General features: G+C 42.8%; 1 protein-coding gene across 8 annotated transcripts in view; it reads right to left on the reverse strand.

Annotated features, from left to right (window-relative positions):
• The window catches only part of rerea (arginine-glutamic acid dipeptide (RE) repeats a), a 144,376-nt gene that overhangs the window by 2,706 nt on the left and 118,189 nt on the right, over positions 1–23,481 (reverse strand). For all 8 annotated transcript variants that reach the window (XM_024292342.2, XM_024292340.2, XM_024292341.2 and 5 more), the window contains 9 exons: positions 19,124–19,204; positions 7,393–7,555; positions 7,201–7,293; positions 6,509–6,708; positions 6,178–6,339; positions 5,970–6,083; positions 3,043–4,406; positions 1,634–1,856; positions 833–1,553 (listed from right to left, as the gene is read on the reverse strand). In XM_024292342.2, coding sequence (XP_024148110.1) covers positions 833–1,553; positions 1,634–1,856; positions 3,043–4,406; positions 5,970–6,083; positions 6,178–6,339; positions 6,509–6,708; positions 7,201–7,293; positions 7,393–7,555; positions 19,124–19,204 — 3,121 coding nt within the window. The remainder of the gene's footprint in view (positions 1–832; positions 1,554–1,633; positions 1,857–3,042; positions 4,407–5,969; positions 6,084–6,177; positions 6,340–6,508; positions 6,709–7,200; positions 7,294–7,392; positions 7,556–19,123; positions 19,205–23,481) is intronic.

The following is a 23,481-nucleotide window of genomic DNA, read 5'->3' on the forward strand; positions in this document are numbered from 1 at the left end:
CACTGGAATGAGAGAAGTAATACAATTCACATATAAACAGTTCATTTTATATCACAATCATGTTTTTTATAATAACTGCACACAAATATACTTTATTAATTAAATAAAAATGATTTAAAGACCCACTTCGATTGTCTTTTAAACTATTTTAAAGGAGTTCCCTGTGGTCTTTGGATTATAATTATGACGTTTTTTAGCCAAAATCAAGAAAACCTGTGTGATTGATCTGAAATTTGAGTAGTGAGCAGGACTTTTGGTGTGGAGTAAGCCTGCACTTACTTCCCATCATCTCTTTGTTTGCAGGCTTTCTTGCTAGCTTACAGGCCCCCACACCCAAACCCAACATTACCCAGTTAATAATAGTGGGAAGAAATATTGGAGCTGTACAGTTTTGAACCAGATGCCAGCTCAGATGAGAGAAACCAAAAATGTACATGATTCTAGTCTACAAGTGGATGCTTCACGATGACTGCTTCTGATTTACTACAATTTGAATAAATAACTCAATATTAAGATTAATTTTATTTATAAATATGTCAACCATGATTAGAAAAATGCCACAAAATCCTGTTTAGAAACAGGATTTTTTTTTATCGGAGTGAGTCTTTAAGCATTTTGTTCTACACAGTATTTTACTTAACAATCATACTATTCCAAATATTAACACAGTGACTATTTGTGGAAAAATCATATTAGCATAACTGAAAAATAGCTAAACAAATGAAGACAAATTCAACATCCAGCAGATTTCGATCATGATGGTGAGAAAAGCTCAGCATCTCAAATGATTTCAAACTAGATCAAATAAAGTAGGAGCAGGGCTTTCATTCACCTTGGTGTAGCGGGTCTTGCTGGTGGAGGTGCAGATGGGAGTGAATGTGTGAGTGCTGGTGGTGATGCGGCGTGACGTTGAACATCTGCAGACGGGCGATGGGGTCGTTGGCCACGGTGGCCATCCTCTCGGCGTGGAGTCTCTCAGCGGCCACCCGCTCGGGGTAGCTCATTTCTGGCCGCAGCTGAGGCCCCACGAGGGCTAGCCGCTCGCGCTCTAAGGGGTTCAGGCTCGGGTGGAAAGAGGCAAATGGGTGAGGGCTGGGCATGGGGGGCAGAGTGATGGCGCCGTGCCTGACGAAGTGCTCCATGGGATTCGTGGAGGGGTGGAGTGATTCCATCTCTGGTGGCTTGACTTCAAAGCCCGGCTTCATCCTTTCCCTGAGCTCCCGCTCACGGATTTCCCTCTCACGCATCTCCCGCTCTCGCAGTTCGCGCTCCCGCATGGCGGGGTCGGCGTTGTACAGGCCTGGCATGTGGTAGGCCAGCAGCGGGTCGGCGGGGTTGAGCGACACAAAGAAGGGGTGGTTTCGATTGCTCGGCGACATGACGTGGGGTCTGGCGTACTCGCTGAGTGTGCGTAAGGCAGGGGTGTCGGGGCCAATGTACGGAGGCACAGCTGCAATTGTAGTTGGGGGGCCATCGAAGGGGGGTCGCATGTGGGCGGGGCCAGCCATAGGAGGTTCCCCCATTCTGCTTTCATGAGACGAGCTGGAGGCTTTCTGTGGGGTGAGACACACACAGTTAGAGATGACAACAAGCTCCGACGAGGAAGAACGTGCGAGGAGGAGGAAGAACTCACCGCGGCACGCTCCACCTCCTTCTCACGCTCCCGCTCTCTTTCCCGCTCCTTTTCCCTCTCCCTTTCTCGCTCCTTCTCCTCCCGAGCCTTCTGCTCCGCTTCCCTCTTGGCTTTCTCTAGCGCCTCTTCCCGCTTTTTGGCCAGTTTGGATGAAGCAAGTGGAGTGAAGTAAAAGTCCGTCCTAGCGCAGGAGTTGTAACCCCGGTCCAGGTGCTTGTAGAACCTGCAGTAAACCAAAGTCTCATTAAAATCAGTTAAAAAACAAAAAATAAAGCAAAACAGAAAAAGGCCACAAATGACTTTTCATACACAAACCAGAAGTTGAAAGCTGCATTCACACTGATTGCGATTTGCGTGTCAGGGGGATCCCGATTCATTGTTAAGTCAATGTAGAGATGCAATCAACACGATATGAGCGTTTGTTTTGGGGCGCTGCCCTGTGATGTGGGTATGACAGCGCCTTGAGCTCAAAAATCTAAACTTTGACAAAGAAGACGCATTGCATCAACCAATCAGGGACTCGGCACATGACACGTTGTTGACGCGATCATTGGGTGACGTCCAATACCAACATAGAGGGACATTTTATCGTTCTTTTCCTAAATTTTGTAATATTTTTATTTGTTGCTATCAATATAACAATAAAAATGCGATGTAATTTTAATCTTATTTCTATTACGGGGAAAGCAAGTCGTCAAACTGGGTCATAGAGAGACAGAAGTACCGCTGAAAGCGTCCATCATTCAGATGCAGATCCTGCAGTAGATGGTGAACCTCACCGCAGCAGGAGAGTCTCTGAATGATCTCATGAAGCCAGATATGGAGATGTGATTACTGATGTTTGTCGAACTCTTTGAAATAAATTAATCTGATCTCTAAACATCATCTGTATCTTCCATGTATTGGGAATGAGATATACAGTCAATGGTTCTAAGTTGAAGGAACTGGTTCCTACAGGCCAGTTGGAAACTATGCTAAAACAAAGTTGAATGTTTTTAATAGTTTTATTGTTTATTGTCCATCTCCTCCCACACGTGTCTGAGGCGTCTAGTTTATGAACACGTTTGGACAAGTTTCAGACGCAAATTTGATGCAGGGATTGCTTTCGGTGTGAACGCAGCTCCACATTTCATCAGATTCTTCTACTTGAGAAATAGCTCCTTAAAGTCAGTTATTAAGAAAAGAAGTCCCTCAGTGCTCACTTCTGCTGACTAAATGCTTTAACTTTCATTCAGTCTGAATGAGTCCTTCATCTCACTGTAATTACTCTCTACTGGCTCTGAGCTGCCAGGAGCTCCAGGCTCAGCAGGTCCCAACTGTCTGTTCTAATGACAATTTCAAACATTTCCAATTCTTCAATATGAGCGTCTATGTATGTGGAAAAAGGCGAACAGAGTAACCAGTCGTACCGTGCAGATTGGCTGGCATGGCTGGGCGTGTTGACCACTGTAGGCTCGGGGGAGGGGCTTCTCTGTGGGGGTGGGGGGCTCTCTGGTTCCTCTGGTTCATCCAGGGGCTCCTCCTTGATGTTCACCGGTGGGATTGATGGTCCGGGACCAGCACACGGGACGGAGGCGGGGAGAGGCATGGAGATAGAAGAGGAGGAAGGAGGAGGAGGCTGGAGACTGGGCATAGAGTTTGATGAGGATGGAGGGGGGCCGGTTGGAGGTAGAACTGTACTGAAAGGATGAGAGGAGAAGGGCGGCTGCGGCGGCCCGGCTGTAGGGTGTGAGACGGTGTGCGGTAGAGGAGGAGCAGCAGGAGGCTGGTGGCTGGCTGACGGTGGAAGGCTCTGTGACTGGGTGAGAACTGGAGGCTGGGCTGGAGGAGGCTGAAGCTGCTGCCCCTGAGGCATGAGCTGCAGCGGGGGCGGGTGTGCTGATGGAGGATGATGGTTGGATAAGGAGCTGAGGGGCTTCAGAGCAGGAGGTGGAGGAAGGTTTGAAGGCATGGGAAGGAAGGGAGGCGCTGGCACGTGGGGCGGATGTTTGTGAGACTGTGGGGTGGGCATCTGAGGGATGGGTGTGGTGGGAGGGGGTTTGATGTGAGGTACAGACATGGTTGCAGGAGGTAGGGGCTGCTCCCGTGGCGGCTGGCCCCCACTCTGAGAAGATGACTGGCTTTGAGAAGGAGGCGAGTGAGGCCTCTGCTGGGACTGGCTGGGGACTGAGGGAGGTGGAACCTGAGAGGGGCCCACAGGGAATCCCTGAGGGGTCATGGAGTGAGGGTGAGGCAGATGTGGGGGGGCAGGCTGTAATGGGTGTGGCACTGGAGGCAGGGGCCCATGATGTGGGCTGGGTAGAGACTGAGGTGGGACTGTGGGGCCTGAAGATGGAGCCTGAGTCAGAGGTGAGTGAGGAGAAGGCAGCCTTTGAGGGTGAAGCGATGCTCCAGACTGGATGAGAGACATGGGGCCAGCCTGTGCCAGAGGCTGAGGAGGTAGTGAGGCGGAAGCAGCTGCAGTGGGGACCTGCGGAGGCAGCAGCGGGTTTGAGGTTGGAGGTGGAGGGGGCGCTGCAGAGGCAGTGGAGGTGCCTGGTTGACACTGGATGACGGCGGGATGCTGGCTCTGCAGGAGCTGCTGTTGCTGAGCAGAGGAATCCGAGTCGCTCTCGTTGTCGCGGGGACTGGGGATGCTGGGGGAGGAGCTCCGGTTGTCCTGGTCAATGTCTTTGGGATCGCTACTGAGCTCCTCGTTGATGCTGCGCCCATCAGAGCTCTCTCCCTCCCCCTCGCCCTCGCATTCTGAGGGGGAGTCTGGCCGACTCAGCTCCTGTGGGACGGAGCAGAGGAGGAGTCAGCAGGAGCAACATTTCTCAGATTTATTTTTCACATGCCACCACAATGCACACGCCTCATTTTTTACATTCAGACACTAAATCAAGAGAAATGTTGTTAAAAAACTGATTTAACTAAAGTTAAATTCATTAGAATGAAACGCCACAAAAATGATTTCTAATATGATTATTACTAACGAGAACATGGTGTGTTTTAAAACCTCCACAGCTGTTAAACAGACTTGTTTGAAACTTGGAGGCAGTGGCGCTCTCTGAAATGTTTTTTTAATGTCGTCTCTGGTTTCACAGTCAGTATTCTAGATCCCCGTGTTTTTTTTGTCTCGCAGCAGTAACAAAACTGCTAACACAAGGGTAAGAGTTAAGGTAGGTTGCATTTATTGTGGTAAAATTGCTTCAAAACAAGTTGTTGCACGTTTTTTTGGTCCTGACACAAGAAGCAGTTTCTGATTTTGTGATGGTTTTGAGGTGAAACTGATATGATCTCTGGTTTAGGTTTCAGTTAAAACAGTAGATTAAATTAAATCCAAAAGTTTGACTGAAGATTTCCATGAATTAGTTTAAATCTGAAAAAGTATTACGTTTGTCCACTACCGGCACAACAAGTACATGGTCTATAGTAGACTTGTTATACTAATACTCAAGAATACGTAATGAAATAAACTTAAAACGTGCTACTTTTTGTTAAGTATTTACATCCTTAAAATGTTTTAGTTTTATTAATTTTTTCCTTCTTTTTAATTTTTGTTTATTTTTTTCTTTTGCTGCTGTAATTGGTGGTACCTAAAATAAACAAACAAAAAAAATAACTTGTCGAGTTAACTTTAAAAGCTCAGAAGAAAATAGTTTTTTGGGTGCTGCATTGTTAATGATGTAAAATACGTCCCTACACACTTTCTTTTACATGTTTTTAAACTCTCAAAGTTTAAAAAACAAGACCAGTATTATAGAATGAAAACAAAGATTTGCATGCAATGCAAATGTGGCAAATTTAATTTTGTACACGAGACACGGTACTGAGAAGATTTTTTGAAAACTATAACAACCAATCAGGATGCAGAACACAGTACATTGTGAAAAACAAATAAAAAAGCATGCTAAATTGCACAAAAAAAAACAAAAAACGCAAAAGGTGAACTGCATATACTAATGCAACACTTTGTATGAGGTTTGTTTGACAAGTGTCCAGTTTTAATTGTCATCTGACAACTATCTTACCGGACACCAAAAATAAATAAATATTGATTTGTTATTTTTAGTCTTTCCATAGGTTTATAAGACATTATTATACTATTTTGCTTTACTATTTCTGAACTACACCCCAGAAAGTCCCTTTCTATCAAGAAAATTTGAAACTTGTTTGTCTGAAGTGCAGAAATGCTCTTCTCATGCGACGGTGTTCTACCTGTTCTCACCTGTTTGGGATTTAAAACTAATTAAAAGCCTCATCTACTCGATGATCAGAAAGCTATTGTCTGGTTGTTGGTTTGTAAATGCCAAACTTCCCCCCGTGAATAATTACAGAAAGTTCATAGACTCACTTGTGTTTTGGACTTTTTGGCAGTGGCCCTCTCAGTCTCCTCGGAGTCTGACGCTCCCTTCTCTCTTTGCCGTTTGGTGCTTTTCATAGGTGAAGGAGCCTCCTCCTTGATTTTCTGGGACAAATGCATAAGATTTGTAAGAGTTAGCCTAAAATGCATATAGATATATGACGATGGAGAAAAACAACATTTGAAAGATGGTGTTTACTTTGCTTGGCTTCTTCATGGAGTCTGTCTTGCTGTCGGTGCTGTCGGTGCTTGCGGCGCTGGGTGAAGTCCGTCCACTGGAGCGCAGGTCCTCGTTGGTAGGCGAGGCTCGGCCATCAGGACTAGCTGGTTGCTTCTTGCGACCACTTCGTAGTGTTGACATCTGTTTTTGGATTAAGCAACAGTTTGGACATTCATTTAAAAGGTTGAAAGCTGAGTGAGTGTCTTGTAACGACTGGGAGTAGTCCAGGTGTGTATTAATCCTGGAAAACTCCCATATCTTAAAGGTGAAAATAGATAAACGGGAGGGGGGTTCAGGAGTCTTAACGCACCGAGCCTCGGTTCCGTCTGGTCCTCATGCTATGCTTCCCGCTGAGTCCATCCTCTTCCTCCTTGACAGGTTTGAACATAAATGGAGGAGGGTCCACAGGCTTCTCTATGGGGGGCAGCTCCGCGTACTTCTTGAAGTGAATGCGGCAGTCGGTGCACAGCAAGATGTTCTCCCGGCCCCCGTGGTGCCAGTCCTTTGAGGCTGTGAGGAAAGCCATTTACAGTTGTGAAATAAGACACTCTCGTAGGTGAGAGGTACAAACAACACAAAGAAGAAAGCTGGCACTCGCAGAAAACAAAGACTTTTTAACATCTAAAAAGATCCAGGATCAAAACAATCTTTTTTACAATCTAAATTTCTATTTGTAGTTATGTCATATTGAGTTGTTTAGTGGTTAACAGTGCAAAGCTAAGTTATTAGCCATCTTGGATGAGGCAACAACAAAAGTGTGATCAGATGGGAGCCGGGTAGTGGGAACCAGCTGTGCGACAAAGGGAGAAGGATAATGAGGTGAGGAGAGTGAACGGGCCGTGGGCTCATATTTGGTTTGATCAAATTAGTCTCGACATCCTCTGATGCCCATCTGTCACACAGCCCCGCACAGGGTTGGATCACACACACCCAACGACAGAGGAGGCATAAGCCCAATGGACCCATGCGATGTACCAAAGATGTCTGCTGTGCTTTTCTTACTGGTGCTGAAACAGTGGCGGCACGCGTAGCCTTTCAGCTCCTGCTCGCTGTCTTCACTGTCAAAGTCATCTTCGCTGGCTGAGCTGAGGTCCACTGGACGAAGCACAAAGCACAAACAAGTATGAGACTTTGACGCAAGAATCTATGGATTCCATGACTTAAGCTGCCACAGGAAAGGTCACATATACGTACAGAACTCGCTGGATGGGGGTCGTGAGGGGGTGTTGACCGGAGTTGAAGCAGTTCGTGTCTTAATGCGGCGGAAGACGGGCTGCCGGCGATGCCTGCGGTGGGCTCGACAACTGGCTGCCTCCGGAGTCTTCTTCCAGTAGTAGTAAAATGTGATGAGCTCTCCCTGAAAACAAAAAATCAAAACAGAACATGAGTATCTGTAGTAACAATTACCTGTGGCAGCAAATGAAAGCATCTACACAGTGACTCAATATGCTCCATCGAAGTCTCACTCTGATCATCTTTTGGTCTATTTTCAATGCATTTGTCTTTTAATTATGACTTTTAATTGTCACCCTCACTTCCCATCATCATTTGTTTACACTCCTGCTAGCTTACATCCTCTCAAACACCCAACCTAACATTACAGGTGCAACAAAAATGGCGAGCAATATCGGAGCTATCCAGCCGTATATAGTTTTGAGCCAGACGCCAGCACGGACGAGACAAGGAAAAGGTTTAAAGATCTATTTCTTTCTCTACAAGTGGAGGGATCAGAATGGAGCAGAGCAGGGAGTTTGTGGCTAAGCTTTTCTCAAATAAATTATAGCATCCTGCTCCTGATTCTCAATGCTTTGATTAAATAAATACTCAGAATGTCATTTTAAGCTTAGTTTTCTATACATATGTCCTCCACCATGAGGCAAATGCCACAAGAACATATTCAAAGTGGCTCTTTAAAGCATTTAGAAGCCACTTTGGCACACAGCACAGCTTCTGAGAGTCAAAGGCCACGGATCAGGTCAGTCCGTGCCGGGGTTTGCAGCTGGCTGAGCGTGTTTGTGCTGCGGCCTTGCATGTCCCTGGATTAGGCACGGAGGCTCACTGAATGTAGGGATATTAGGATCAGTGCACTGGTGGCTGCCTGGGTGGCAGGAGGTTGAATAGGAACAAAAGAACATGTCAGGCGGAGCTTTGGCGCTACAAATGGGGAGTGAAATGGCTCCTCGCCTGCTCACTGGAAGAGTCAATTGAACTTTAATCAAACATTCGGAGGGGCGCACTTACCGGCGAGCCAGGCGGATAAATGCGCCGCACAAAGAGCCGCCAGGAAATCAATATTCAACTGAAACATTAACCCGCTCAATGAAGAATCAGAAAGCACTTTACAGAAGCAACCTGTGCATACTAACTGCTGCTTCGCAGCTCTAATTAAAACACACAGGTATGCTATACATCTTTGGCTTGGGTTCTTGTGATCATCAAGCCTTTCTAGTTAGTTATTCTAGAATTGCTTGATAACAAATTGATGAAATCATGCGGTGTGACTGTTTGGTGAGCAGTAAGTCACCTGTAATCTTTAAAGCCCACAGGGCAGCCATGTACTGTCTGAGGTCTGTTAAACCGCTGTTCTACAAAGCTCCCAGGGTTTAATGGCTATTGATTGTTTTCTTTCTCCGTTGCAGTCACGAAACTTGACATAAATTAGTGAGTCCATTGCTCTCTAAAATGCATTAACAGCTTTGCAGCTTGTGCCCAACGTCGTCTATAAAAATAAGGCAAAGAAAACAGCAGGTAGTGAAAGGTTTTAGGGAAACGGACATGTACAAACCAGAGTTAAATACTTGAATAAAAGCTTTATAAAGAATACCAGGTGGGTAAGAATGAGTGCAATAAAGGAAGTGCAACCATAATGACTAATGAAATCTGTATTCAATTTTGGCATTAAAAAAAGAACATGTACTCTGTAAGAGCTTCTAGAAACACAAATCAAAATGTTTAAAGTAACTTATTTCATGTTACCAAACAGTGTAAAATAATCTTAGTCAAGTCGACTAAACCAAACTAACAATTCACCTGACTGCCTTTGCCCTACTTCAACTTTTTATTTTATTTTGAAGAGCAGCATCTTTTGGCTTCCAACTGCTTTGGGATTGTACCGACAATAAAAGTAGGTACTGATCCTATGATGGTTCACTTCTATAAGCAGTACGGGTATAGACAGTAGGGATGTCCTGAGCCGATCATGTGATCAAAAATCAGGCATGATCACGTAGCTTCAGACTCAATTGGAATCGGATGTCGTATCCTGATCAGGGATTGGACATTTATTTGTGATTAGTGCCAAATATTTTATCATTACAGAAGTCTGCACATAACAAGAAGTGTACAGTTAAGTGTTAAATGATAGGAAACGATTAATAAAATAAAAGTTGTAGACAACCTGGATCTGTTTATTATTTAATTTGTTTATTTCTTAAAATATGTAACAAAAGTCTCTGTATTTGCAGATACTCAAAATCAAATGACTGAATCAGATCCAAAGAACCTGATGGGGACATCCCTAATAGACAGACGAATGGACGTACTCCTTTAGTGTTTTACATGAACCTGTTACAGGTGTTTCAACATTTTTGTACTTTTCACATTAAAAGAGAAACAACAAGTGACAAAGAAAGCTTGACCATATGGATCAGGTCTTTGTTAGTCACCTTTCAGTCACTCTTAAAGCAAATCAAGCTAACACGGCATGCTTTCATCTAATTAGGGAAAACAACACGGACCCTCAGACTGCAGGCAGATGTCTGAGCTCTGTGAAAGCTTTTTGCATTTCAGGATAAGGTTCAGGACCTCCAGAGCGACCGCCTCGTTTGCAGATGAGGAGTGATTATCTAGGACCCTCCAAACTCCCGTTTGTGTATCTGTTTCTGATGGGGGTACGTGGCGGCGGCTTCCTGTGCGCCTCCTTCACCCTGCCTGGCCAGTAGAAAAGGCAGGCTTGCAGGTGCTAACCGAGGGAAGGCAGGCGTCCTGATGTGAAATCTAATTGAAATGTGCAGATCAAAAGTGTGGAGTGGTGCTGAGCGCCGGCTTTGCTCTGTGCTTAATGACTGTTCCCAGCAGTGCCTCTCTGCCTCCTCGCTGTGGGCTGACAACTACATGGCCTTGGCAACAGCTTGGCAGACACAAGGAAAGGTCACCCTGCCTCTCCATCACTTACACTGTGTCAAGTACCATTACATTACACTGGAGTTAATGAAAACATTAACTTGGGCTTTTGAATGGAAATTAACAGGTCTCCATATGAGCTGTAGCAGTCAGCGACGGATGGAGGAGAATAAAATGAAAGCGGCTTTAGCAATTGTGCGAAAGGAACTGACAAGCTAACAGTGACCGCAACTTGGCATAAGTCATGAATAAAACAGAGTAAGAGATGTTTGTGAAAATGTAGATGAGTTACACAACAAGGCAGCTAAAAACCAAACATACAGCAGCTGAGACGGCTGGAAAGAATCTGTGTCAAACAGAGACCGACAGATTACCTCTCAGCTTGTCAAATTTAGGCCCTCTGAAGCTACACGGCTCCAATCTTCCACCAGCTGTGTACTTTCTCCATCAAAGTCACTTTGTCATGCTGCCACGTGCCCTCAGCAACGCTTTAACTTTCATTACCTTCTGTTTCAACTCCACCATTGGAAGAGGGAGCGGACCGCTTGTGTGAGGTTTGGAATGAAAGCGGCCTTTTTTATAAATAGTTTGGTGGCAGTAAAACAAACAGCTCTGTGATTTGACGCTTGAAAACTTTCACCAACTATTGAGACTTTTATGGGCGCTTGATGAAGACATGCGGACTGGCTCCGGCTTTCACAACATCATTTTCTGACTCCAACGAATCTCCGCAGAGCAGCAGCATACTCTGCTGCTCTGCAGAACATGAGATAGTGACAACATAAGCTCAGCATTATTAGTCTTTTTCAGACTTCATCTGCAGGAGCTTTCAGGCTGCTGGATTATCTGACAAGCAAAGGGCTTACTCTTCCACTCCAGTTTTTGCCACCTCAACTGACTGACTTTACACAACGTGTGTGACACAGATGTTGAGACTACATGAAACACTTCACTGATGTGAATATTGTTGTGTGTAATTATGTCAATTTCTTTTGCTTTGGTAAAGGGGCCAAAGAAGTGTTGGAGCCCATTTGAACATATTTACACGCATCCTGTGTTTTGCTTTTGTGTAAATGTTGTACAGATGTTTTTGATGGACTCAGTTGTAATCTCTTGGAGACAAAACTTTACGTTTCAAAATCTAGAAACAACTTCTTGAAATCTGGAACAAAGATCAAGAAGTATTAATCAGATTATTTTCATGATGAACGTTCGCCTGAATTAGATTAACCATAAATCCGCTGGTGGGAGTGCTGGCTGAGTGGAAGTGGGCCTGAACCACCACCCTCCACTCAGCTTGGTGGTCTAGTGTACACGGGCAGAGCTGACTGCAAGGCTAAACTCATGTATTTACACCCTTACCCTCTCCCAGGCCCAAGCCTGAACAGATGGTTTCTGTTTTTCCTGGCAGATTTGTGACAGAGCCACAAAAGGCCCCTGCTTTGACAAGAAGCCAAACGGTTAAGGCTGTTACTGGCAAGAGCAGGGGGAGAAGGAGAGAACAAGGGAGAGCAGAGGAGGGGGAGGGCAGAGAGCGGAGAAGGAGGAGGAACGAGCAGGGAGCAGATAAGACCATCAAAACTGTAAACAACCACAACCTGCTGGAAAAAAAGCAAAAAGTCTTGGTTTTAAAGTTAAAGTGTAACGGGCGGTGGGGGAGAAAAGCAGCATTAAAGGGGCTGTGGTTCTGTGTCGCCGTGGCGAGTTGTGTAAACATTCATTACTGCAGCATGAACCTGAGCACCTCCCGCTTTCTCCACGGTCCGTAGATGGAGGAGGGAGGATTACTTCCTGACTCATTTACAGGAGGTGAAGGGGGAAGTATTTTTGAGTTAAATCAAACCACAGTTTAATGACATATACGCTTGACCCTTTGGCTTATGATTACTCTTTGCCCATGGCAGGAAGTGTAGAGTATTGGGTAAAATACTTCATGACTTTCTCTTTATCAAATACTGTAAACGTAGGGGGAAGTAAAGCCGTGGTAACTGAACTCACATTCTTTTTTTAAGACCCACTCCATAACATTAAAAAAGTGTTGTTTTCTAATCTCTAAAACAGTTTCTGCAGAGTGGCAGTAGTTCATTGTGGCATGACTGTTCCCCCTCCCCTTTTGCTTATATATGTCCTCTACCATCAGAAAATTACCATAAGAGCATGCTAAACAGACTAAAAACTACTACTAAACTACCGTCAATCGATTGAAAAACTTATCGATTAATCACACTTTTGGGTTTTGATAAATCACAATGTTTGACGAGGTTTAATTTATACAACAACATGCAGCTTTTGACCACAGACCAGAAAGAAAATGTATCCCGCATTGTTATTGTCTGAAATGTTTCCATTTATAAAGGGTTAACTCAGACATCCCAGAAGTCTCATTTGTGAGCACAAAACACATCAACGATAAGATAAGCAGAACTCTAAAGACTTTTTACTCCAAGAAAATAAAGATGCCGATATTCAGCCATAAAATAAACATTGCGTTTCTGCACTTTAAATTAACTTAAACCAAGGTCTAGGTCCGGGTGAATACTTGATTCTGATTGACTGCTGGGTGCTTCTTTAAAACTAACTTTTGCTTCATCCTCTGGACAAAAACATGCAGTAAGAGGTGAACTTTCTCACTGAACTGATGCATTATTTAACCTATCGTGACGATTAGCATTCATATCGCTTTCATTTGCAGCTGAAGTCAAGGTACATGCCATATTTGTTCGGTCTACCAGATCGGTGCGGGGGCTTGCAACTTGATGATGTGAAAGATTTTGACTGGTCCGGACTATTACACTATTTATATAATACTGGATTGGCCATCATGTGACATAGGACTTATGGTCCTACACCGGCTCAGTGACGCTTTGCTGTGTTACTGTGACAACAGACTGCACCACGTATCAATCACTTTTTTCCACTTTTGTAAAAATTCAATCTAAACCTCAAAAAAGAGACAAAAATAGGTAAAAAAATTTTTTAAGTGATTATCGTATAAGTGGGATAATTTCCGACGAAGAGTACATTAACAGAAATTAACGCACAACGTGGAACCCTGATACATCCAACACAAAACAGAAGACTGTTCCCTCGCCAAGTGTTATTAATTTGGGTCTAAGAAGATTTTTAATTACCAATTTCAATCATCTTTTATCTATTGTATCAAAGATGATCTGTATTTTATCTTTTTCCAACTGCCTTATTTGTGTCTGCTCCTAATTTATAACAATTTAAATTCTCAGAAATGCAAGCAAACATTTCTTTACATATGTCCTCAAGCATCAATAAAATGCCACAAGAACATGATAAATACACCAAAACTATAGGACTACTGGATAGATTTAAGGGTTTTAACATCTGTGCCCAACTAATAACAAACAAAAACTCTTAAGGTGACCTAAACTTTACGCAGTAAAACCCAGATCCAACATAAAACGAAAAGTGTAGCCCGGTGGTGCTTCATTGTAAGAGGATCTCATTTGGGGGAACAGGGTGCAGTTGAAAGGCTGTTGAATAGACAGCTGCCCCCTCCCTCTGCGCAGCGCCTTTCTGCCTGAAAATGACTGAATCAGATCTGCATGTACAGGTCAGGGATGCACACTCTGAAGAATCAGCACTCGTGGTTTTCCTGCTGTAAGCGTTTTTGCCAGTGAAAGCAGATTGGACGGCAACAGTGTCTCTTTGCTGGAGGGTCAATCCGGCGTGTTCTGCTGATAAGCCAGTCCCTAAAAACCACAACATGAAGCCTACCAAAGAACTCAATTATGCTGTGAGCCCTGGCTCTCCCGGCTATAACTATTAGCCAGGAAAAAAAAAAAAGATTTTGCCCACACTTGGCTGTGCTAAGCTGCCTGTGAATTGCTTAAAGAACATCAATACGCTGTTTGGGCTTCTATCAGCCAACAGCAATTTCGCTGCCTAAACAAGTTATATCATTTACATAAACATGGAGGCTCCTATCACCCTTCTGACAGCTGCTGGTAACAGGTCCAGTCCCATTGTAGTTTGTAGCTGGCTTAATTAATGTTTGAACCCAAGTACTTCTAACACTAAACCCCAATGAATCTGGCTTTTCAGTTCGGGACAGAGCGTTGCATCTACTTTGACATTTGTTCACGTGATGTGGCAAACATGGTTACATGGAGTGCATTGCACTACAATTGACTTTCTTCCACATGAAAGAATGAGAAGTTTTCTCAAGGCCTTCACGTAGGTTGGGAGTTTTGTCATTGTCACTGATTCTTTTACCGTCAATGGCCAGACACAGATAATATGAACGCCAATACAAGGGGTCAACGTCTGTCCTTGAGTCAATGACCAGAGCCATGCCAAATCTTTGCAATCACAAGTGCTTGGAGATAACACCAGAGAGAACCAAAGGGGCCGTACTTTGAGACCAGATGGCCCAACTGGTGTGCCATAAATGAGCCTTCAGAGGAAATTAAAGATCCTGGAAGAGTTGTCTGACAGGACTGACAAATAACATCTACTCCACTTTGTTAAAGAAAATAGTTAGATTTTTTTTTCTTTCTAAAACCAAACTTTTTTTTTTTTTAAGAGTTGGGGCAAAAAAGTGCACAAATATATTAGATTTTTCTTAAAGACGATTATCTTTTGATCCATTCTAAAAAATTTGTCTTTTAGTTATGATCATGCCGTTTTCAGCCAAAATAATAAATAAAATAAAAAAGTGTGTTGTTTTCTAGGACATAGTTCCTGCAGAGCGACAGTAGTTTATCGGAAATTCTTGTCGGAGCTTAGTAAGCCCGCCCCACTTCCTATCATCCATCAGCACCTCCCACCCGAAACATTTTCAGGCCAACATTGTAAATAAGAAATTGTTCTTAATGTTTTGCCTGGTGAAATAAAGGCTGATGAAACCCAACATTATGGGTGCAACAAAAATGGCAAGCAATATTGGAGCAATCCAGTCGTATAGTTTGGAGCCTGATACCAGCTCAAATGAGGAAAACAAAGAAGTACATGGATCTATATTTCTACAAGTGGATGCATCAGAATGGAGTGGAGCAGGGAGCTTGTAGGCTGCTGATTGTAGCTTCTACATCGCTGCTAAAAAATTTTTAAACTGCATTTTTTCATACTTTTCCTGATTCGCCACAATTTGAATAAAGAAATACTAAGAAATGTAATTTTGAGCTTAATTTACTTAATACATGTCCTCCATCATGAGGAAAATGCTATTGATGTTTAAGGAAAAAAATGAAACAAACTTAAACAAATCATACTAGCATCTCCAAAGCATGGCATTGACTAACACTAGCTACTGGGCATCAGTTAGGGTGTACCTGGGGCGTACGCTTACTGACAGTAGCTTTACCGAATAGGGGTTGGAACAGACAAGATCAAAATCTGAAGTGATATTTGGAACAAAGTACTACTAAATCACCAAATCTAGTTTGGACAGATGCTTGGACAAACATGTCGGCAACAACAGTGTCTCATCATGTTGTTTCCCAGGCATATAACAAAATACCATCGAGCATGAGATTAAAATTTTATTCCACACCTTAACAAATAAAATATCCAGATTCCTAATCTATCAAATGATTTATTAATCCTCTAATACATTTCCAAAATATTCAAAAATACAATTGTGTAAAAATTAGATGATGACTGTTAATCAAATAAACAATAAGTGTTTAACATCTTAAATCACCAATGCTCATCCCAGAAGATGAGTAAAGCCAAACTGAGTGCTTGTTAAATTATGTTAAGAGCTATAAAACATCACAGAGGCTTCATTTACTCAGAGCAGCTTTGATTGTTGTTCTCCCTTTTTTTTAAAAAGCAGGAACTGAAAGTACTAAACAAATGACTCAATTGAATGTTTTGTACATCTTGTTTGCCCTGCACACGTATCTGGATGGAAGGTGATGCCATTAAACTGATTGAGAATGTCTTAAGCCTGAGAATAAAAACAGAACGCCTGCAGATACGGGAAAAGCAAAGGAGGAAAAACAAGCAGTCCCTGAAATTGCTTTACTTTGTAATATGGATTTTTCTGCTTCAGAGCTGTAAATGCTTTTTCCTGCTATTTTAAAAACTATAAGTAGATAAATACATGAAAAGCATTTTTGGGGAAACACTCTTGTCATTAGTGACTTCACCACAGTTTGTGATCTTTATGGCCCATCAACTAGTGCAGGATCCCTTCAGGTTGTGCGTGGCACAGAGGTGTACCGTCCCTCCCACGCCTGGTGCTGCGATTTGAGCATTTCTGTCTGAATGAGGTGAAAACCCCCAATGAAGGAGTCAGGTGTGTGTTTCAGGTTCTGTAAAACCCAGACAGACACCGCTCAAACCTGAAGGTCATGAGACCAGAGAGGTTTGTTTGAAGGAGTGGCAGCAGGAGGAGGTGAAATAAAAACAGACATGCTGTCGAGGCAAATCATACGGCTAATTACCTAACTGACATGTCTGAACTTCCTCCTAACGAGGACAGGTAATCGGAGGAACACCAACTTTCTGTGGTTTCTCTGGTCTGACAGCACTTTAGTGTTTTTCACAGCTGTGTCAAATGTTTTGAGCTCGGCGCATGTTCTGTCCCTCCAGCATTTTGTTGCTGCTTGTGTTGTGCTTATGTGAACAGAAAGTGAAGAGTAAACTTGGACTAAACTTGTAGTTTTGGCGTTTGTAGCTGATTACTATTAAACTACCAGTTGAGACTAAAATATTTCTTAACCATAAGTTATTAAACTATAAGTCTGAACTTTTTGAATCCATCTTAAAAAAAGAATAAACATTTTTTTTTGGTTAAATTAGATGAATTTTACAGCTACTTTTATGGATGTTTTAGAATAAACGATCCGAATGAGCTTTTGGTTCTTTAACTGTAAACACTACAGCACAATGGTGGGAAACCACTGCATTTTTTCTTTTGCTGAAGGTCATCATACTGTCAAAAATGTAATATTTACAGCCATTTCTGTGTACAGTTGAGGAGCAAACAAAGCTGTGGCCGACACAAATCAGTTGTGCAAATACAGCCTGTTGATGCCTCCTAACACAACATGTTTCTGAAAACCCCTCCAGGACAAATATAATGCACAGAGATATCTGCGATCGGCTTTTTCAGCATATTTAGTCCTTCAAGCGGCCAAAGCGGCTGGCCCGTGTTCCGTGACGTCCTCTCTGGAAGTGAAGGAAATGGTGGCAGAAAAGCCTTCTACAGTCAGACGGTCAGACAACACACCCACTTCCCCCTCCAGGCCCTTTATGTGACTTTATGTAAGGCATTCCTGACTGCTAGTCGGGCCTGGTGTGTTTACACAGTGCTGGGTGCTTACCCTTGGCACTGGCTGCTCAAGCCGCGCTGACGCTTCAGGGGCAGGGCGGCTAATATGAGCTCCAGGGAGGAAGAGTGAGGGGCAGACACTGAACTCTGAATATCAGCTTCAACCAGAGCTTTGAGGGAAAGCATGAATATTTGAGGAACATGAAAATATGTGGAGTGGAAAGGGGAAAACTATCAGTTTTCATTTCTCACTTATATCTAAGCATATTCCAAAAATGTGATCTGGAAACGTACAAGTTAAGAGTAAAATACATTTCTACATTTTTATTTTTTTTTACTGGCTAAGGTCAGAAAGAAAGTGAGCGTTCAAGTTACTGCTTTTCTCCAAGTTGATCTACTGCTCACTATTTCAGTTTATTTTGCATTTGCAGTGAAAAAAAGAGATTTTTGTCTCCCTTGCTTTGCGGTCTGTAACCACTCCTGCCAAAGACATTCCCCCTCAGGACTGAGTGACATTAATTCTTCCTTTATAGTCAATCATCTGCACTGGTCCGACATTTCAACGGCAGTTAAAACACCACTGACGGAAATTCTGCACAGAATCAGCATTTCCTACGTGAATTCTACCATTCAAAAGAGTTTCTAGGAACACAAACGCAAAGGAAGTGATGCGTTCGAAGCACATCGCAGCACACGGGGAAACGAAGCAGATAAGTAACTCTTCTGATTTTCCATCCACACTGTGCTGACATTATTGCAGCAGGAGCACAACAATTTACTAAATGACCACTTATCTGTAAATAATGTAAACAGCCAGGTCAGAGGTGTCTAAGATATTTTAAAAACACTTGAGCCTTTTAATGACAAATAGGGTTAAATTAAGAGCATTATAAGGCCATATGAAATCATTAAAAATGATTGACATCAAGTTTCCATTCAGAGGGCTTCTCAGTGAATCACTAGGAGGCAGGGATTTGAACCATATTAATGTGGGCACACTCTCCTACTAAAATGAGACAAAACTGTCACCCACTCTTTGAGTACATAAATAAAGCTTCCTGATTGTGACAGAGGCTGAATATATGTGTCTAATGAATGAGCTGCAACATATGTGTGCAACAATCTGAGCTGTAAAAAGAGAGTGGATCACATAATTTAAAATTTCAGTAATTTATTTTTTAGGAATCAACTAAATTTAGATTTTATATTTTAAATAAATTATTTTTTTTAGAATTTAAGCACGTGTGTTCTAGTTAACTGTACTGTAGGAAGACTGCATGTACTCATTATTGTTGATAAAAAACTGTAGTAACCACAAAGCCCACTCTACTTTGAATCACAACTGCACTACTCGTTTGTGGCTTGTTATTAGAGTAGAAGTTAACTTTAGCTCTGGAAAAGTTTGTGTACTTCATGTCAAAGACTGAATATTAGATTTAGAAATTCCAGTCACTTACAGTCATTTCTTTTCATTTTTGGATTTTCACAAAAGTGAATAAAAGAAAAAGTTCAGCTTTGCATTCAAAAGAGGGAAAAAAGAAAAGGACTTACCGTTTCTTTGTTGGGCAGCAGCTCTTTCCGGATCCTGAAAAAGTTTTTTCCAAACTGCCTCAACCCTTTAATGAAGCGCTTCTGCAAATTTTCAGAGAAAGACAAAACAAGAGGAAGAAGTTAGTGTGTGAAGTTTGCTCTACTGTGGCTCAATAAAGTTACCACTAACAAACAGAAATAAAAAAATAAAAAAAAGTGTTGCCCTTCAGTGGTTAAAGAGGTTTAATGTGCGTTTTGCTGCCGTTTAAACGGCGTGCAAAAACAGCCATGTCAAGGCAAAACCAGAGAGGAAATGACAAGCAAGGCAGGGAAAGACGCTGAGATTAAGGCGCTCTTTTCAGGTGCTGTGAAAATACAGTCAGACAAACGCAGTCTGATCTAAAAACACACGCAACAGTAGACATGTCGAGCGTGCTCCTAATCTCACGGGGGAAATCTCAATGTCAAAACCCAAACTTGAGAGTTGAGAGGTGAAAAAACGTCTCAGCCGACATTCTGGACGACTTCTCACTTCTCTCCGTTCAGGTTTTGGTCATCTCAAAAACTGCACGCAGCCTGTCAGGACTTCAAACTAAAAGATGGTAATGATTCCTGTCATATGACATCTTCAATCTGACACTAGAACTCAACATGCCGTCTTACGTCAAAAGGAAAAAAAATAAAACATCCAAAAGACGTAAAAGCAGGACTAAAAACCTGACGAGCCTCAATGCATTCCTTTTCCTTTAAAAGCCACGGACTGCGAGCCATAAAAAGCCACATCTGAAAACATTCATAATCAGTGAAGCAGACAACCAACAGATTTACTTTTTTTGCTCCAGAGGCGAGCGCCGTTCCTCAGTGATCTCAGCCAGCCGTTTCTACCAAATAGACTACCCAAAAGCAGGAAAAAAGTCCAGAGGGAGAGCCACAAGCGCCTCTAATGCAAGCCACAGGTAAAGGCGGTAAAAAAATATCTAGGGATAAATCCACAATGTCTCCGACAACCCAGCGGTTGTTTTTTTTTTCTGAAAAAGAAAGAAATAGCTTGTCACTCTCTGCTCTTCCACTACAAAGGGGAAGGCTTTACATGTGATCTTTCTGCAAGAGAGCCTCTGGTTTGCAGCAGGCTGGAAAACCTGACGTGGAGTGTTGTGCTTCATGGTGGTTGTTAGGCACAGCCTGTTCTGGTTTCCTGCAACACTGAATGAGCAGCCCCTATCTCCACCCCCACACAGAAAACACCAGCCACAGTTTGATGCTAAAAATACATCAAATGTATCCGTCTCCCGAAGAGTGAAACTAAAGCGGTCTTTCAGACACTTCCACAGCTCGGGGTGAGCACGCACAAAGGCTAAACTAGCTGGCAGCCCGAGAGGGGAAGCAGGCGGACAATTTGTGTGGAAACAGGTCTTGGACATGGTGCAGCGAGACAAGCGAGACAGAAAACCAGACATGGATCCTTCGCCAGTGTACAGTGGGTTATGTAACCACATATTATTTACACTCCAAGATTTGGTTAAGAGCATAAACTAAATTCACAGAAGCTCAACACATCTAAATCAAAGGGAGGAAAATTACAAGCCAGGAGAGGATCGGTCCACCCAAAATGATTACAAAACTATATTTAAACAAACCACACAAACAAGCTGTATATCTGCTAGATTCAGCGTGTAAACATAAAAATGTAAATAAATATTAAAAAAATGACTAGCATATAAAGCTTTTCTTGGCAGTCTCAAAAAGCTGAAATTAAAGTCCAACTCTGATTATCTTTTGATCTATTGTAAAAGCCTTCTCAGTGGTCTTAATTATGATGAAAAATTAGCCAAAATGTAAAAACCGTATCAATTTCTAAGACATTGATCCAGCAGAGTGGTAGTAGTTCATTAGAAATTCACCTCTAAGCTGTAGTTGGAGTAAGCCTGCCCCAATTTCCCATCATCCCTTTTATTTATACTCTCACGCTAGCTTACAGCCCCCCACGGTGCAACAGAAATGAGCAATATCAGATCTTTCCAGCCATACAGTTTTAAGACAGCTTGGATGAAGAAAACGAAGATGTACATGGATCTATTTATTCTCCAAGGTGATGCATCATAATACAGCTGGAAGCTTGTGGCTTTATCCAAATCTTTGTATCAGCTCCTAATTCACAACAATTTGAATAATACTGAGAAATGCAATTTTAAGATTCATTTTCTTTATGTGTCTTCCATTATCAGAAAAATGCTACAGAAACATGCTAAAAACAAGAAAACGTCGTTTTAATCTGAGTGGGTCTTTAAACTGCCTTCATCACACTGATAGCAAAGCGGTTGATTAGCCAGTAGATGGAGCAGTCTGTAAAACAAACGCTCCCCCCAACCTGACCCTCATCTCCAATCACTTTCAACTCAAAAGTCTAAACTCATTCAGCAAATCTGATTACATTTCCTGCTTTAAAAAGCTGCTGGATCGATATGGCTGGGCTTGTTTGAGAAAATCCGATAAAAATCAGCGGAATCAGGAGGGTTTGCACATATTTAAGGATTTATTTCTTTCATTTCCATTTGCTGCTAGGTCAGATAAAATGCGACCTTTCCATCAAGCTTGTCCTTATTATGTCGGCCCAACTGTACTGTTTACTCAGCCTGTGTGTGATCTGCACAGAGGAGCTGCATGCATGCTGCCGCTCCCTCCTCCCTACAGTTTTTCCCCCCTCCCGCTCTGCATGTCAGCTCCAGTTTAAGGCTCCATTTCAGCTGCCTGGGCTCACTGCTCTCCAGCCCAGCTAATAAATCATCCGCCAATCTGCTCCCTGAATCGCTCTGCCCCTGCTACGATTGCTCCAGCCCTTAGTTGCTAAGCAACGCTCCGGCAGAGGAGGGGTTGAGGGAGCCAGAGCGAGCAAGAGGTGGGGGGAGAGGAAAGGGAGGGGGATAACTGGGTGGAAGTGCTACCAAATGGCCATCCGCTGTGCAGAAACAACAGGCTTCTCTCTCCGAGTGTGTTCCAGAGAGGTGGCGCTTTTCACCCTCCCAAAGTTTCGCCTTTGGAGACCAACAGTGCACCATTGTGAGACTTGAGAGGGGACATAAAATAGCCGGAGGGGAAGCAGGGAAAAGAAAAAAAAAGTTTCAATGAGCCATTGTTGTGTGTGCGCACATCCTGCCTGAAAGCTGATTGTTAGGAGTTGTAAAACTGGTTAAGATAATGTAGACATAAGCACAAAGATGGTATCATGGGGACAAACAGAGGGCAGGCTCAAACAAGAAACGCAATTGTCGGGAAATGTCATTCCGTGAAAACATTGACGCAAGACTGCCCAACCGCAAGCTGATCCACTTTAATGAATATCAAGTAAATATGCTTGACTTGTTGTTCAGAGCTGACCTTTCCTGCAACAAGTGTACAAACTCTGAAGCTTCAGAGAAACATTCTGCAAAAGTACATGAAAAAAACACCTACTGTAATGTATGAATGAACAACAATAAGTGTACAAAAAAGGAGTAAAACCACACAAATATAACACATGGCTATCCAAATCTTATTCTATTAGAGCAGATTTAAGACTGACTCCAAATAAAACTCTTCTGTGTTTTCAACGCGTTCTTGCATAAGCTTTCTGATAATATATATATAAAAAAACGAAATATTTAATTTCTCAGTAACCTATTTTTCGGAGTATAAGTCTCAGTCTTTGCATAGTTTGGCCAGGGATGTGACTTACGTCAAATCCGTATTCTTCCCCTATGGCTTCCCCTCCAATTGTAGGCGCATTTGGAGGGGTAGGGTCATCTGAGATAGTTTTTTTTAAGGACTAAACCTCTCGACAGGGAGAGGTAGAGCCCTCGGCTGCAAGAGTGTTTCAAATCGAGCACAGGCGCTTTTCTTCATGTGGATGTTCTCTGACGCACAGAAGTTTACATCTAAATGGAAGTAGTGACTTTTTGTTGTAGCATGACTGTTTTAAAGTTTTAAAACCGATGCTGTTATGTAAATTTGAGTGCTGGAAGCTCCGCGCTAATGCTAGCTGACCGGCGACTATTGGTGATGTCATTGAGTGGGAGTAACGTCTAGATTTGAAGACAAAATGTTTCTATAAATCTCTGTTTGGGGGGCTAAATGTAGGGGTAGGGAAATAACTCAAATTAAATCTTATACTTCTGTAAAATGTATTATAAAATAAATAGCATCAACCGCTAGAGGGCGCTAGCTAAGCAGCGCTGCTCAGTCCTATGCTGGGCTTGGTGGAATTGTTCTAAAGTGACAGAAAGGACAAAGAATTGAACAGATTTAGTGATCTCAAGTGATTTAACCCTTGTGCCATGTTATGGGGTCCAGGTGACCCGACCCTTATATTGATGGTGATCCCTCCCATGACAGAGGTGGACAGG

Source organism: Oryzias melastigma, linkage group LG7 (genome assembly GCF_002922805.2).
Source record: "Oryzias melastigma strain HK-1 linkage group LG7, ASM292280v2, whole genome shotgun sequence".
Taxonomy (NCBI): domain Eukaryota; kingdom Metazoa; phylum Chordata; class Actinopteri; order Beloniformes; family Adrianichthyidae; genus Oryzias; species Oryzias melastigma.